We start from the raw sequence: 17500 nt of genomic DNA on the forward strand, positions 1-17500 counted from the left end.
ACTGTCAAATGCCAAGGGAGACAGCGGGCTTGGACCATGTCATTGCATACGCGTCCATAGCTGCTTTCACACGGCAACATCGGATTTAAGCCTCTTTGCGACCTGATCTCCAACATGGCCATCAAGATTTCAGAGATCGGACTTTGGCAGAAATGCCAAGTGCCACCAATGAAAGAAAGATCCAGATAACCGTTCGACACAAGATCCAAACATCCAGCTAGTATAAAAATGCCGTTTGTCCACGATGGCAGCAAAGAGAGCACCAGCAACCAGGTTTGACAACAACAGATGAAAATATCGTCCCGTCTGATGCATATGCAGGCCCAATATCTGCGAGCTTCCGGTTTTGGCCCGCCCGGTCCAACCTGTCATCTGCGCCTCTGTTACCTCGGGGTAAGGTGTCTCCCCGCATTGCTTATACATCTTGACCTATCAAGACGACCATATCCACTACAGGATGACGATTTTTTGATACTGTCTTCGGGTCTCCATGGCCAGGAGGCCTCAGAAGTGGCCTGTGGGCCGGGTTATCCGGCTTGTTTGATTCCAAAGTCGCTACTGTTGTCAGACGAAAATATGGCAGACAGTGGCGGATATTAGACAGGTTGTGCAAGGCTCGCCTTTTCTGCCTCCAGGAAGTCAGATATACTCCCTCCAAGATTCCACATGCGTATAATCTTCCAGATCTGCAAGTGATATTCCCCTCTCATCTTCAAATGCTGGATGATGCACATACAGCACCACGCCTCTTGAGCACATATACGTTGTATCCTTATGGCAGAAGCACATGATGATCTTAGTAAGGCCTACATCTCAAGCCCTTAGGGATCGAGGTTTCTTGCACTCTTGGTGACAGGCACCCTGCCCACAGAATAGTTGACACAGCAAAAGTAAGTTGGCCCATACAATGCTGTAAACCATGCCCTCGAAAGTAAATCAATAGGCCTTTTAATTATCTTCAGAGGCCTATTGACCATATTTGAAAGCCTAGTGGCTATCCTGCAAGGTGTAGTTCGCAATATAACACGGGCTGTCATATTTGTGTGTGTCAAATATCTTGTGGGCAGGGTGCTGTTCTCCCGGGCTTCTCAACCATTATCGAGTCAAGGCGAGAGACAGATAGACCGTGAGGGTGGAATACACAGACAGACAAGCACCTCACGTATATATGCTTATGCTCTGTCACCCCCGAACGACGTCTCACAAATCTCTCTGACCTCAGCGCCCCCACTTAAAATTCTTACAGTCCAAGAAGGTCGATGCATCAGCTCAATATCAGACCGAAAGACTATATAAACACATTTGTAGTGTGCCGAATTAGTCGAATCGAGATGAATCAATAACATGAAACATGCATCTATTACAAGGCTTTCCACCAACACCTGCTTCCCCCCAACATGGCCCAGCGATCTATCACCTTGACTCGCAACAGTCTTCCCCGATCTCAGCTCGTCTTCGATTCACGATAACAACTGTTGAGTTCATGAAATACTGAGTGTGTGTGTAGGTAGGCCTTGGTTCAGCACAAATTACATCTCTCGTTTAGCTGGAATAAATAGGCTAAGGGACAGCCGTGCTTAAGGCCCGAAGTGGTGATGATGGTTGTATGTTGATGAGAAAAAGTAAAACTCCGGATCCCTTTGTTGTGATGTAGAGTCAAGTGCTATGCGATGGCGGGCTGCTGCCAACAGTGATCAATAAAAATTTACAACACCAAACGCAACCGAGCAACCTCCAATACTTTAACTGTTTTTGTGTTTCTTGCTACCATAGCAAATCAATAGACAGAGACGGAAAATCCCAGTCTCCCAGTAGGAACATCCACCCTCCATATCTCATCTTTTAAGACATCGATGATAATCCAAAAAAAAAAAAGGAAACCAACGTCCAAAGATCCATTTACAACAAAACAGAACTCGCAACGCGTTCCACGCTTTCTCCCAGACCAGAAACAAAAACAAAAAATGACTTTCAAAGCAAGTAAATGCCCGACTCCCAAAACCAAAAATTAACTTGGCATGCCCAAGTTATTTTCTGCCATGCCTCGTTTGATCCATCCAGGGGACGCCGTTCCTTCAAACCCAGCCCAAGTCGGTCGTATAGTGGTATATATAATCTCCCATTCCGATCATCCCTCTTCCCTACCCGCACACAACATGCTCACAAACGCTTATTTCTTCTTGCCCTCGTGCACAATGTTGATGATCTTCTCAACAACAGATGGGTCCGAGAGAGTGCTGATGTCGCCAAGCTGGTCCTCCTCACCGGCAAGAATCTTTCTGAGAATACGTCTCATGATCTTGCCGCTGCGGGTCTTGGGAAGATCTGGGACAACAAACACGGCCTTGGGCGCCGCGAAGGGGCCAATACTCCTGCGGACCTGGAGGATGAAGTCCTTGCGGAGGGCATCATCGACTTCGGCGCCGTTCTTGATGGACACAAAGGCGTTGACAGCCTGACCGGTGAGCTCGTCGGCAACCCCAACGACGGCCGCCTCGGCAATGGAGGCGTGCTCAATGAGGGCGGCCTCGATCTCAGCCGTGCTGAGACGGTGACCGCTGACGTTGACAACGTCATCAACACGGCCACGGATCCAGTAGAAGCCCTCGTGATCGCGACCGGCACCATCGCCCGTGAACTACATCACTTGTTAGTCTGAAAGCCTTGCAACAGCAGAGGCAGCGGATACTCACGTAGTAACCCTTGTACACGTTCAGGTAAGTGTCCATGTAGCGCTTGTGGGCGCCCCAGACGGTGCGAGCCATGCTTGGCCAGGGCTGCTTGAAGGCAAGGACACCCTCGACATCGTTGCCATGGATCTCCTCGCCAGAGACAGGGTCGACGATCGCAGGCTCGATGCCGAAGAACGGAAGAGAGGCAGAGCCGGGCTTGGTGGGAGTAACACCAGCAAGAGGGGTGATGACGTTGGAGCCGGTCTCGGTTTGCCAGTACGTCTGTGATTAGTCGTCAGTGAGAGGTGGTCTCTTGCAGGGCCGAAGGTGAGCGACTTACGTCCACAATGTGAGCCTCCTCCTTGCCAACAACCTCAAAGTACCACTTCCAGATCTCGGCGGCGATTGGCTCACCGACGGAGCCAAGAACTCTGAGGTGCTTCATCTCGTTACGCACATGCTGGTTGCCGGCGCGCTTCAGGAGACGCAGGGCAGTGGGAGCAACATAGAACTGTGTGACCTTGTGCTGCTCAATGATATCCCAGTATCTGGAAAAGTTGGGGTAGGCGGGTGTACCCTCGAAAACGACGGTGGACACACCCAGGAGGAGTGGGGCGTAGACGACATAGGTGTGACCGGTAATCCAGCCGACATCACCGCCGCAGAAGTACCTGTCGCCATCGTGAATGTCGAACACATACTTTCCGGTGGTGGCGGCGCCCAGGAGATAACCGCCGGTGGTGTGCATGACACCCTTGGGCTTGCCGGTAGAGCCGGAGGTGTAGAGGAGGAAGAGAGGGTCCTCCGAGTTGACGGCCACGGGGGGGTAGTATGAGGGCCACTTCTCAACCTCCTCGTGCCACCAGAAATCGCGACCCTCGGTCATGGGGATGTCGGCGCCGGTGCGCTTGTACACAAGCACGTGGCCGACATCAGGGCACTGCTTGAGAGCCTCATCGACAATCTTCTTTGTCCCAATCAACTTTCCACCACGCTTGCCCTCGTCGGTGGTGATGACCACCTTGGAACCGCCATCGATGACACGGTCGCGAAGCGAGTCGGCCGAGAAACCGGCAAAGACAACCGAGTGAACGGCGCCGATTCTGCTGCAAGCAAGAAGGGCAACGATAGCCTCCGGGATCATGGGCAGGTAGATGGCCACGGTGTCGCCCTTGCGCACGCCCATCTGGGTGAGCACGTGGGCGAGCTTGGAGACATCGCGCAGGAGCTCGCCGTAGGTGACGTTCCGGCCGTCCGAGGGCTCGTCGGCTTCGTAGATGATGGCGACCTTGTTGGGGTCCTTGAAGGCATGGCGATCGACACAGTTGTATGACGCATTGAGCTCACCCTCCAGGAACCAGGCATTGTCACCCCCGGCGAGGGAGCCGCTGTGGACAGTCTGGAAATCCTTGGACCAGGTCAGGAGCTCACGCGCCAGCCTCCCCCAGAACTTCTTGGGTTCTGTGATGGATTCCTTGTAGAGTTTCTGATATTCCTCGAGACCTGCGGTACCGGTGTCAGCGCGCGATGTGACGTAGAGACCAGCCGCCCAGGCGCGCCCAGGCTCGGGACAAGGAGGACGGCCGCGGGGTATTCAGCGGGGGGTGGGGTCATGTCTTACTGCTCAAGTGAGGTTTGCTCGGGTGCTCTGTCACAAACGTGGTTAGCTCCAATGCTTCCGTTCGTCCAGGTGCTGTGTGTGTGCGCCCCGCGACAGGGCCACAACACCTTGGCGCACGACATGGACCCAAACTTACTGTCAAGCATCTTCTGGGGAGGGTCTGTTGGGAGCAGGCAGAAAAGCCGCTCTGTCAGTTTCACTGTCTATACTCCAGGACGGGACAAGAACTCACGGAAAGTGTCAACAGCGTGGGCCTCGGCCACTACTGGCGCCTTGGGAGACTGCTCGCCCATGATGGTGGTGTTGGTGTTGGTGATGGCGGGGTAGAAACTTTTTGGTGCTTTAGCAAAGCGGGAGAATGTTCGTCACAGCGGTGGTAGTAATGGCCCAGCCAAGCCAGACAGGAGCAGCCGGTAGGAACAAGTAGTGGTGGTAGAGGGTGGAAAGGAGGTGGGACAGATGAGTGGGAGATTGGGTGAGCTGGACTGACGGACAATGTTGGGGAGGAGCGGGCGTTTTTGTATTATGGCAGAAGACGAGACGAAGGATACCCGCCTGGATGGACACGGTGCATGGGTGAAGGGTGGAAGCTGGGATGGGGGAGCGCGAGGGGAGGCATTCAGGGGGAGGGGTGTGGGTGTGGGCATTTTTCTTTTCTCACTTCCCAGCTCTCTGCCGGACCGGAGCTTGTACCGATACAACGACGCAGAGAGACGGCCACGAGCCCATCCCCAGACACCAAGCCCCAAGACCACCGTTGTGGATTTCCTTCCGCCCGACCACTGACTATTCGCTGCACACCAGACATGCAATGTTGCCATTGACGGGTCCTTGTTACCGCAAAGGGGAAGAAGACCACCAGCCCTATTTGCACGCCTACTCAAGAGAGAAAGAGAGACCTAGAGGCTCAAGAAAAGTTGTTTCCCCTGAAACGACACACCTTGAGACGAAGGGCCGGTGCCAGCCGTGCGGTGGACGCGGGCATGCGGCAGTCCGGTGCGGCGAATAGCCAGGGCTCCTTGCCTCGCCTGTGGATGATGAGTCGAGATGGCACAAGTGTCTCCTCCGGACGCGGCAGGCTGCTCCCAGTCTGTGGAGTGTGTGCTGCACCGGGAACACAGATGCATGGCAGGGTTGCCTCGAGGTCACCGGAACGGTGTCAGTGGTGCCCAGCAGACAGACGGTTGCCGTGTTTGGATTGTGAGAGAGTTGCATCTATCACACACAACCTTCTATTTGGAAGCGGCCCGAGACTGCAAAGTGACGACTTGAGTTGGAATTTGGAATTCTCTCAGCCGTCAAAGCCTAGCGCTCCTAATAAAATGGCGCGCGCCTCACTTCAGACAGTGGGGGTTTGTCCTTATCTGATGGGGATTGTGGATGCCATCATCTCGACAAACCTCTTCAGCGGCATGTAACCGAACGAACGAACGAACGTCTGCGGGCCGCCGTATGCCTGATCGATTCAACCCCTTCGTGGTGTGTCTGCTACTATCGGAGCCCAGCCGGTTGGCTGTTGTCGCAATGCGATGCGATGCCCTACCTACACGACCAAGCAGCTTCCCAAACAAGCCGCACTTCTTCAGCGTCAATACTACTGCTCCCGTCGTTGTCTATGCTGCTGCTGCAGGGACCACCCCGCCGTCGTGGGAATGCAGTCACCCTCATACTGATGATACCTTACACCACACTTGAATATGCCGTCTTCAATAATCTTCAATGTACCAACAAAACACTTGACTAATAAGTAATCAGCTAAAACATAAGAGGAAATAACCTTAACTCTCCAAGGCCGTGTACCGGTACCTCACTGGTCCTCCTCCTTTGCCCTCACCTTCTGCTGCTTCTTTACCCCACACTCTGCCGGGCCCCTCCTTTTACAGCGATCTCGTTCTTGGCATTGAGCCGCTACCGGATCGAGACGCGGTGGGGTCCTCGGTGACGGAGGAGGCGCCTTGGACAGGGAAAGACATGATGCCTTCGCAACGCCGCATCGCCATAAGACGGGCCTTCCCCGCACTGATCCCAACCGCATTCAAAGCACAGCGCCTCTTGGCGACCATCACCGTTGGCTGCCCCCGTTGCTGTCACGACCTGTCTTTATGGAATCCCCAGATGGGCTGGCGTCATCGTCCGTCACTCCCAACATCACGGGATGGCCACCTCGGAAAGTCGAGGACATGACGCACCGTCTTCTTCTCGAACGGCTATCCCGGCCCGCTCCTCGCTTTTTATTGTCCATTTTCTCCCTCACAGCAAATACCGAAGACCGAGACGAACGAACGAACGAACATGGGCCGGGGTACCACCTTGTTCCTGCAGTGGACCACCGCTATCGTGATAAGACGGGTGTGTGTCTGTGTGTGTGTGTGTGCAACGACGTTGGACAGTTGCGGCTGGCCGGCTGCCGGGACATTCCCAAGTGCCGGTGGGCCAAGGCTAACCCGACTTCCTGGGGATGAAGGGAAGCTCGGGAAGCCATATTCTCACATACACCTCGGGTATGAGCATGTGCATCCAACGAACCAGGGATAACCATCAGTGACTTTCCTTGTCCTTATCCATTTGCCCCCCCTTCCCTCGTGTCCTCTTATGTGTGTGTGTGTGTGTTGTGTGTGTCTTGTGCCCCCTTTTCCCCAGAATCGCGGGGCATTACCACTCCCCACATTCTCCAATGGAAGGGAGGCCTCGAACTTGATTGTTCCTTTTAATCCACCATAAAACTCAAATGCTCGGACTGGACTGGACTGGGCGAAATATTTCCCCATGTTTTTTTTTGTTCCCATCCACCAGTTCCGGAGCAGCGGAAGTACCCTCGAACTAACCAACTAACAACAAATCTAAACCTATTCAGAGCGCCCAGTCCGGATCGTCACTGGGGACGAGAGTCATGGCACTCTTGTGTTTTCCCTCGTGTGTGCCCCTCATTCCTTCCGTATCCTCGAACCCCAGAACTGTGGTGTACAAAGACCAGACCAAGAGACGACCCCACCTGTAGACAGCCAGCCCGCCACCAGGAACAACGTCATACCTCAACCCCTACAACCGGGGCCTTCCGGACGTATGGGAGGAGGGGAAAAGGGGAACAACAACACGCGGTGGTGGTCCTGAGCTGGGCACATGTGATAGAAAGAGTCACTTTAATTAAGATTAAGCATACGGCATAGTATCAAGGATGTGGGTAGATTGAAGGAAGCCGAGGGAAAGCCCCTATATAAGACCGGCCACCCGTCAACTGCAGGATTGTAGTTCTCTTGAGTTGTCCGATGTATGTATGCGTTTCGTCATTCTTGAGACTATTCCCAGTTCCACATGGACCTCCCGTCCCACTAACTAGTCTTTGTCTGCCTGCTCCTACGATGTCATGACATAAACATTTTCACAATCCTACCTGGTAGGTAGAGGGTGTGTAAGTGATATCGTCATCTTTGACTGACTCTCAGTAACGTAGCAAGGAGATTGTCACACAAAGAGAGCCAGACTGAGAGCAGGGAAGCTGGGAAACAGAGACTATTTTCAGATCTTGACAAGTTTATGAGAGTTCTAGTTACCTATTGCTTTTATGTAAAATGAAAAGGTAGAGGGAACACAATAGACTAAGTTACCTAGGTACTTGCCAGGCCATCAAAATCGGCACTTGACATGGCTTGGTGGTGTATAGCCACTGTAGAAAAACGAGATCACTACCTTACCCAGGAAAGGAGCTCCATAGGATGATGATTGGTATATCTTGTAAACTAGAATATGAGGGAAATATACTTTAAATAGATAATATTTACAACTGTAGTTTGGATTGCCCATTGGCTGATCCCACCGTGCCTGGAGCAAAGTAACCGAGTATAATCCTGTTTAAAACATCCTGCCCCAAAGCAAGGTGTTTAAACCCTCGGGTTCATACATAATCTAGCCCAGCCTCCATCTTTCTCTTTTTAACATCAACGTTTCAAGATAGGTACGTAAAATAACACAAGATAATCGTAGAAAACCCTTCAACCACACCTGACAACAAAACACTCAAGACACTTTGCAACCAAACCAAGTCCATATCAGAAACTACCATGTCACAAACACATACAACAAAAGTTCTCATTCAAATATTTTTTTACTCCCATCTCATTAACATGAACCTACTCTCCATTTCACTTCCGTTTTTCTCTTTCTTTCTTTCTTTCTTTCTTTCTTTCTTTCTTAACTGATATGTGTTTGTCTGCAGATAGAGGGGGGGTATAAAGAAGTCTCTTCGTTCATGAGAACAGGGAATGATGTGTTATATAAACAAACGTAACTGGAAAACCACAACCACAACAATGACCCACCCATTCCCATTCCAATTCCCTCCCGCAAGCACAAGGAACAAGTTATTCATCCAAACAAAACCAAACCAAACCAACAACCAAAGTGATGTGTCCCTGTTCAAAAATAGACAAGAAAAGAAGAAAGAATAAAAATAAAAATAAGAACAGTAAAGTAAAATAAAAGGGGGAATCAGAGAAGACAAAGTTAAAAAATAAAGCTGTGCAAAAGAAAAAAAAAAGAAGAAAAAAAGGCGGTGGAGAAATAAAAGCCAAAAAAAAAAAAAAAAAAAAAAAAAAAAAGGGACATAAAAACGGACATCCACATCATAAGATTAGAAGGCCATGACTGACACAACCACACACACTCCCACACAACTCATTCTTCCTCTCTTTCCCCTACCACCCTCCACAACCCCTTCACAACCAAAGCCAGCAACCCAATAACCACCAACCACACCACCACCAACCCCGCAACCGAAACCCTCTTCATCACATTCCAAACACCACCACCACCGCCAGTCCCCTGCCGTCCTTGCCCCCTCTAAAAGCAATTCAGGCTCCCCTTCTTCTTCTTCTTGCTAATCGTGTTCATCCTCTCCTCCAAATGCGCCCTCGCAATCTCGGCATCCCTCCTCTTCCTCCTCTCCTCCTCCACCTGCTGCAGACTCCACCTGTTATCCTGCTGCGGCTTCTCCTTCAGGTCCTTAATCTCCTGCTCCAGCTCCTGCGCCCTTCTCCTCCAGGCGTCACAATCCGCCCTCATCGCCAGCTGCTGCCTCTCCAGGTCAGTCAAGGCCTCTTCGAGGGTGGTGGTAAGCTGCTTCTCTGCCTTGAGGTGCTTTTCGATGAGGCGGATGCGTGCTTCCTGGTCTTCTTGGATCTGGGAGATACCGCCTACGTCCTTGGAGGGGGGGCGGGGGGTGGGGGATGTGGTGCCTGAGTTGTTGGATGGGAGGGGCGGGAGGGGGATTGCTGGTGGGGGGGAGGGTAAAGAGGCGACCGAGGATGATTTGCGGACGCCGTGGCCGTTTTGCTGGGTTTGCGAGTTGGATCGTTGGGGGGTGTCGGTTGAGTCGTTGGGGAGGATGCTGTCGTATTTGGCCTGGCTGATTGTTAGTCTCCGATAGCAAATAAGTAGAGGACAGAAAAAAACGTACCTGAAGAGCAGAATACTCCTCCTTGATGGCATCCAATTCGCCCTGCAATCTCACCTTGGCAGCATTCGCCTCCTCCAGCTGCTGGTTCCTCTCCGTCTGAAGCAGCGACAGCCTGTTGCTAGCAGCCTGGACCTGGTCGAAATTCTTATTAAGCTGGTCCTCAAGCTCCTCCACAAGCCGCGAGTTCTTCTTGTTCTTGACCTCGAGATCGACCACCTTCTTCTTCACCAACGCCACCTGCTCCTTGACAGGGAAGCCCTGCCCGGTGGGGCCCCTCTGCTTCTCCGACTCGGCAGCGAGCACCTCGGCCAAGCTGGCTCTAACAGCCTCGAGGTCGCGCATGATGGTGTCGTTGATGTTGGACAGCTCAACAATGTCCTGCTCAAGCTCCAGTCGCCTGCCTTGCTCCTCTGACAGCGCCTTTTGGGCACCGGCAAGATCACTGATGCGGTCGCTGATCTTCTCGACACTGACATCCAGTCCGAGAGCATAGGCTACCTGGGTGGCAACCTTCATGAGCTCTTCGCGAGCTTCAGTCAGATCACTCTCAAGCCGCTTAGTCCGGTTGGCATGCTCTGTCTTGAGAGCAGCCAGCTGAGACTCCAGATCACGTCTGCCGGCCAGCATGATCTCGTTAACATCCTTCTGGTGGGCTGACTGTAACTCGTGAACGCTCTCCTGATGAGCCTTGATAGATTGCTCATGGTCAGAGATTGTCGCCTCGAGTTTCGCAACCAGGTCCTTCTGTTCAGCTGCTTCGCTGACCGCCTCATCACGCTCCTTGATAGCCTGCTCGAAAGCCTCCTTCGTCTCCTGGTGCTGCTTCTCAGCCTCGGCCACCTTTGTCTGGCTGGTGTTAATGAGAGCCTTGTACTCCTCGATTTCGGTACGGAGAAAGTCGACAAGCTTCGTGTCTTCACCCCCGCTTTGCTTTGGAGTCTCACCAACTGCCCTCTCATTACCACCCTCAGGCTTCTCCTCAACCTTGACCTCCGAAAGCTTAGCAGTAAAATAAGCAACCTGAGCCTCGAGCTCGCTGATAGTCTTCTTCAGCTGCTCCTCATTATCCTGAAGAGCCTGCACAGCAGACCTATGCCTTTCCTCCCAGGTGGACAGCTCCTTCTCCAGCTCAGCAATCTTTTCCTCACGAGCTGCCAACTGAGCAGCCGCCTCCTCGGAAGTCTCGTTCGTGGCGGCGGTAGCATTGGCGCTCACGGCCGTCTGCTTGATCAGCTCCTGCAGTTCCGCAAACTGAGCCTCCAGCTCCTTCTCCCGAACTTCATTCGCCTGCTGCAGCTCCTTGATGCGCATCTCGCTCTGCTCCAGCTGATTCCGGAGATTCGACACAACTGCCATGTCCATAGGCGAGGCAGCCTTCAAACTCGACCGTTCACGGGTCAGTCCAGAGATGATGGTCATCTTGGTCTCCATCTCCTTCTTGGCCGTCGCGATGTTGGTCTCGAGCTCCTGTATCCTCTCGGAGCGAGCGTGGAGCTCGTGCATGGCGGCGTTGAGGTTGAGCTCAAAGTTCTGCATCACATCTGGCTGATCCTCAAAGTGCTCGGCGGCGATGTTTCGGAGCGAGGCAAATGACCTGTGAGCCCGATCGATGATCATGAGTGTTTGACTAGACTTGCGGCGGATGACATGGCCGGCCTTGCCGGAATCCTCGTTGGCGGCCTGAGCCCTGGCGACCTGGGTCTTGAGCTCTTCCACCATGTCGAGGGCGTGTTGATGCCGTTCCTCCAGCTGAGCGTACCGCTCGGCCAGTTCCTTCTCTGCGGCCTCCTTCTCCGCGGCGATAGCCTTCAACCGGTGAACCTCGGTCGTGGCATCGGCACCATTTGTGGGCTCCGTTGGCGACTCGGGAGCAGAACCAGATTTGGGCACAGCGGTGCCAGCATCCGAGACATCCAATGTCGTAGACGGAGATTCTAGAGCCGACGAAAGCTCTGATGAGAGTGACCGCATAGAAAGATGCGTGGTATCCTTGGTCTCATTAGTTCTAGCGTCAGACAGGAATGAGGTAGGTCTTGTCAGCATTGGCGATGTCACCGAGAGAATCGAATCTCGCTGGCGACTAGGGTGCTTAGCCTCGTCCACCATATCCTGCAGCTGGCCCAAAGCCCGGAGAGCCTCCTCATACTTGGCATGGAGGAGATCATACTCGTTGAGTGTTGCCTCGTGCTCAACCCTAAGACCGAGAAGCTCTTGATTCATAGTCTCGAGTTTGTCGGCCACAAACTTGGACTGAGCCGGGCTCGCGGGATACTCAAGCACCTCGCCGTCGTTGGCCAACGGCGACAATTTCCGTGGCCTCTTTTGCCCATCAACTGGCTCCTCTCCCTCCTCCGGGATATCCTCCTCTCCAATCTCGGGGATGGTCTCTTCCAGTTGACTATGGCGGCTGACATGGCTGTGGCTGCGCGAATGGTCGGCGATGCTCCGGCTGGCCGTGCGCCGGTGGCCGGCTCCGTTGGTGGCAGTGCCGTTGGCGGCTCCGACTTCGGCCTCGGGAGCCGGAGTTGTAGGCTGGATTTGATCCAACTCGTATAACAAAGAGTCCAGCTTTCCAAGGCTGCGTTGCCGCTCCACCACCTGCTCCAGCCTGTCAATCTCACGCTGCATCAGCTCAGCATCCTGGTCAGCCTCGGCAAGGCGCTCCTCCAGGGTCGAGATGTAGTTCTCACACGCAGCCTCGTTTTCGCGGACCCGGGCAATTTCTTTGCGTAACTCCATGACGATGGCTGTGTTCTTTTCCTCGCCTGACGTGTGGCCGTCCAACTTGGTCTCCAGGTCGTGCAGGTAGCTTTCGGTGTTGGCCTCGCGGTCCATGAGCTTCTGCAGCCGGGCCTGGAGCTGATTGTTGATCGTTTCGGCGTAGGCGCAGTTGGACTCTTTTTCCAGCAGAGATCCCTCAGTGCTGGACAGGGTTGCCCTGGTACTCGCTAGCGACTGTTCTAGAGACTGGATCGTCTTTTCGTACTCGAGCACAACCTGTTCCACCGCCTGTGCGAAGCTATTGGAGCGATTTAACCGCTCTGTGGCACTGTCACCCAGGTTCTTCTCGAGCTGGTTCTCCAACTGCTCTTCATCGCGAGCCCGCGCCAGCTCGGCAATGAGCTTCGCGTGCCGCTGGCTCAGAGCCGTATAGTTTTCCTGGGCATCCAGTAGCTGGTTCTGGAGTTCCACCTCCCGCTCACTCTGCCGCTCGGGCCTCTCGCCTGGGGCCAGGGTGCGTCGCTCTCCCCCGCCGCGTTCTGCACTCCGGATTTGCTCCCGCAGAAATGCTACTTCGGCCTTGAGACGATCGATTATGGCCTGCTTGTCCCCCTCCTCAACCTGCTGGATCCGCGGCTTGCTCTGGATCGCTCGGGCCCTCTGCGCATATTGAACCGTATTCAACGTCTCGCTCAGGTGGAACTCGGCCGGCGTGACACAGGCAATCATGTACGTGATGGCATTCCCGCCCAGTGAGTCTTGGAGCAGTCGTGTTAGCTTCGAGTCCCGGTACGACACATGCGCCCCGGCCTGTCGCGAAGACAGCTGCGAGATGACCTTGCCGAGTGCTGCCAGACCAGCATTGATCGAAATACCCTCCTTTGCCCGCTCTCCCTGGGCACCCGTGTTCTTGAGACGCTCGCTGCCGGCTAAATCCACGAAATGCATTTTGCTGTCGGTCGTTACCAGAGATTCGCTCCCAGACAAGCCTTCCACCGGCATCGACATGCGCCTCTCTGCTCCCGTCATCGGCTTGCTCTTCTTTTGCACCAGGTTCAAGCTGAATACGGCATGGGAGCGCGACGATCGGGCGTTGATCGCTGTCGCATCCGTCTGTCGAACTATCGATCCTTGCTCCAGCACATGCATCAGGTCGTCCACCGAGTTGACTTCCACCTGTCGCAAACCGGTCAAAAGAATGTTGCCCTTGGCGTCTTCGCGAATCGTGACGGCTCCCCGTTCATGAAATGGGATGGTATCGTCGACCAACAGGTCTCTCAACTGCTCGTTGTAGATCTCGACATATGACGCGCGCAAGGTCCAGTTCTTTTCCGCCCCTTTCGTGAAACTGACAGGCGGGTTCGAGAACCGAGCCGGTGTTCGGAGCTGTGACATGGAACTGCGGTTAGGGTTGATCTTTGAACCTTCCAACCGTTCAAACAGCGCAGTGGCGGCGCGTGGGATCACACCTGAATATCACAGTCAGCACCGTCTAGCAGTTGGCGCGGGTTGGGGAGTATACTCACCCATTTGCTCCAGACTTTCCTGGTCACCCGCTGTGCCCATCGTGTAAGATTTGCCCGCGCCGGACTGGCCGTACGCGAGAAGGGATACATTGTACCCCTGGGTAAAGGCGTTGACTCCCTCGTCTAGATACTCCCATATTCCGGCCTGGCCAACTTCGGGGCCGAACACTCTATCAAAGACAAAAAGCTTGCGGCCCTGCGGTGACTCGATCGACAGGCTCGTTGGCGAATGCACCTGGACCATGGATCGCTGAAACCGCTGAGGTATAAGCTCGAAGCCCGGGTCTTCGGGCCTTAGAGGTGGGCGCACGCGAACCACTGCTCAACATGTCAGAAATGCAGGTGTCCGTGGCAGCGGTGGCACGCGAGACACACAGTCGGTGGACGGCGTGCCGGGGGTTCACCAAGCGGGATCCGAGGTATGCTGTGTACTCACCAACTTTGACGGCGGTCTTTGATTCCTCGTCCGAGGCTCTGCTTCCTCCGGCCGACTTGCCCTGCATGCTCATGCGGCTGCTACTTCTCGGAGCCGGGCGGACCATGGCGCTCATTGGCCGTGCAGGCAGTGTGCCCGGCGACGCTGGTGGTGAGCTTGCCATAGCAGCGAAGCGGGACTGGGGGCGTGGAGCTCTAATAAGTAGGAGGTCTCGATCTAATCAATCGACTTGAACCGGCGCGGTGGGACGGGCCACTCGATTTTTGCCGCAGTCGTCCTTGAGCTCGTACAGGTAGGTACAGCTAGGCCCAATCGTGGAACGTGTGACGGGACGAACCGTCTCTCGGTGGTTAAAAGGGAAGAGGCAGAAGAGGCAGAGGCAGAATATTCGTCTGTCTGTCGAATAGCCACGACCCCGCAAAAGGGCTTATGCTTCTGCACTCGGTCGTCTGGCAGGCGTCATATGTTTTGTCGTTGGAAATTCGTGAATTCTCCTGTGTGTCGTCGGCGGGTATTCTGGGGGAGTTGCTGTCTGATGCCAGGGGCGCTTGGAAGGTCCCCTTGTTTATTTGATTGCGCCGACAAGGGTGGCGCAAATTACAAACGCGTCCCCTGAAGCTGCGCCGGGGGGGTCGATTGGGGTCGATTGGGGTCCCTGGAGTCGCTTCGCTATAAAGTTATCGACTCCGTATGCGAACCGGAACGACACGATCGCACAAAACGCAACGCCGAGAGCCTCTCGCTTCCAGGCTGGTGATGTTTTATTTTTATTTTTTATTTTTGTTTTTTTGGGTGTTTCGTTCTTCTTTTTTTCTGTCTTTCGCTCTGCCAGTCAATGGCTTGTTAGTCGCTGTATGTGTTTTTCTGGTGGCTCGATGCGGTGAGACGGCGGCTCAGGAGAAAACTCTGAAAGATTTTCCCTTCAGCTGTGAGCTCAGTTTGTTGGCAAGAGAGGTACCGAGCAGCCCACTCAGAAGCCAGAACAAGCAAGCAGTGGCAAGCAGTGGCAAGCAGTTGATGAACACACAAATAGATATTGCAGCAGCAGAATAACAATGACAGCTCTTTCACTCACCGTTTCCCTCAGCAGCAAACTTCCCCCACAAACAGCTGCCCTGTGGAATTTGTCAGTTCTCTTCCAGTCCATCAGTGTCACCACACAGGCCGTGTTGGGGGTGCCCGAGGCGGGACGGCCTTGCAGCGTTAGCTCGAGTAGAACCAAGCAACCAGATGCCAAAAGGGGACTAGCTCCCAGTGCGCACATCAGACGGCGGCTTCCCTCCGTTCTGGGGACGCGGTGCTTCCCCTGTAAAGGCCGAACGCTCTGGCCACCAGGTGACAGCTGGGCTTCCTATGGTAGACCTGACTCCCACTCTACGGATATTTCAAAGTTACCGGTGGACTCGGCCGCCGAGGTCTAAGGTGGTGAAGGACGAGACAACACCCATATATCGGACATTCCGTCTGTTCCCAGCAACTTTGGACATGACGATCTGCCTTTCCAGATCTTGTTTGTGTGCTTCCATGTTCACAGTGGAGTCTGGGATGAGCTGCATCTGAACTTCTCGCCCAGAGGTGCAGCACAGGGTTGCAACTTCTGGATTAGACGAATTTAGCTGCAGAACAAGGCACCAGTTTTCATCCACTCACTGTTTGGGGGAACACTATCTGCAGGCACAACACCACTATTCGGCAGCACCATCCAATCATGGACTAGTTTCTACCTTCTACGCCTCTTCCTCCAGACCTCGATAATCTCATCGGTATCTTCAGAAGGGGCCACAAGACGGAACAGGTTACAGACAGCAAACATAATCGGCCTGTTATCGTCAGTGTCAACCCCCACCTAGCATCCCCCAACTTGAAGAAGCAAAGTTGCACCACACCATTCGCATTCCAACAAGAAAAGATCACCAGACGCAGCAAAGATTTGCTCAATCAGGTGCCCCAGCCCCTCTTTTGGCCACCAGTCAGACGCTTGATAGCTCCGGCTGCCGGGCCCAAAGATATCCGTCCCGGCTGGCCGGTGCGGTACGGGACGGCTTACCTTGCTTACCTAGGTCCTCCTCCCGTCCCCAAGACCACACAAGCCAGACCCTAGGTCCGGAGCTGTTGGTCCATCCTCACCCACCAATAGTCCGGTCCGGAGAAATCGGTGATGTACATGTGCCTCAGCAGATAACCGCAGCGGAGAATTCCTCTTGATGGTTAAAATGTCCAGCTGTCACCCGTCAGTGTGATCAACTCCATGTTCAAAGTGTCCGCACTCAAATAGGACAGCTGATAGGCGGGACCACAGTTTCAGAATCTCTGGCTTGGCAGCACATCGCTCAGCAATGCCGCCGACATGCAACGCCTTGACCCCTTTTCCTTCATGCAAAGTCTACAGAGTGTAGAGCCCATGCATAGAACTCCACTTACAACCAAGCTTGATGAGTTTCTAAAGAGACACGGCATATAGCTTCATGGATCCTGAAACCATGACATATGTTTCTTTCTTTCAATATATACTGCCATACAAACTGATCCCTTCATGATCCCACTGTCATCCTCCTCGGTCTCGAACTCGTCTTTCACACCCAACAGACACGCCTGTGATACCCCATGGGGAGAGGCCACCGGAGACTTACTAGTCTCCCCCCTCCTCACCGGCGTTCCCATCGGAGCGGAGCGGTGCCGTATTCCCGCTCCCCGGAACCCGGTCCGATAGCAAAGGAAGCGTTTCTTTCCCAAAGCAGAAATGTTTTGGAAATCCCTCTCCCCCTTCAATTCAACCCTTGAGACATGTGCGCTCGGTTCTTTGGTGTGGGGAAGAAAACGGCCGTGCGCACGGACGGTATCTGCAAGAGGTCGAGACCCGAATCCATCACGACATCAGGACCAACTTTAGAAATTGCCTTTTCCAAGGCGGAGAGCGGCGAGAAGTTCATCCTTCTTCTGATAGTGAGAGGAGAAGGAGGTCCGAGCAATGAATACTGTGGTAAGTCATCACCAATCATGGCGTAGATCGACCACGTGCGATTATTCCCCGAATGGTTGTTTTATCTTAGCTCTTCCTATTCTCCGCCCTGG

General features: G+C 53.8%; 2 protein-coding genes across 2 annotated transcripts; both read right to left on the reverse strand.

Annotated features, from left to right (window-relative positions):
• Positions 1-1732: 1732 nt before the first annotated feature.
• ACS2 (acetyl-coenzyme A synthetase 2) lies at positions 1733-5321 on the reverse strand. Its single transcript, XM_062911182.1, has 6 exons — positions 4526-5321; positions 4430-4453; positions 4294-4320; positions 3013-4175; positions 2694-2954; positions 1733-2638 (listed from the first exon to the last, which is right to left on the reverse strand). The coding sequence occupies exons 1-6, from the start codon at positions 4584-4586 to the stop codon at positions 2171-2173; spliced, it is 2004 nt and encodes a 667-aa protein (XP_062767197.1). The 5' UTR covers positions 4587-5321; the 3' UTR covers positions 1733-2170.
• Positions 5322-8380: 3059 nt separating this feature from the next.
• QC763_307390 (uncharacterized protein) lies at positions 8381-15601 on the reverse strand. Its single transcript, XM_062911183.1, is given in 5 exon segments — positions 8381-8858; positions 8872-9690; positions 9746-13935; positions 13993-14310; positions 14429-15601. The coding sequence occupies 4 exon segments, from the start codon at positions 14589-14591 to the stop codon at positions 9130-9132; spliced, it is 5232 nt and encodes a 1743-aa protein (XP_062767198.1). The 5' UTR covers positions 14592-15601; the 3' UTR covers positions 8381-8858; positions 8872-9129.
• Between the last annotated feature and the right edge of the window lie 1899 nt (positions 15602-17500).

The sequence above is a fragment of the Podospora pseudopauciseta genome, chromosome 3, assembly GCF_035222475.1.
Source record: "Podospora pseudopauciseta strain CBS 411.78 chromosome 3, whole genome shotgun sequence".
NCBI lineage: Eukaryota > Fungi > Ascomycota > Sordariomycetes > Sordariales > Podosporaceae > Podospora > Podospora pseudopauciseta.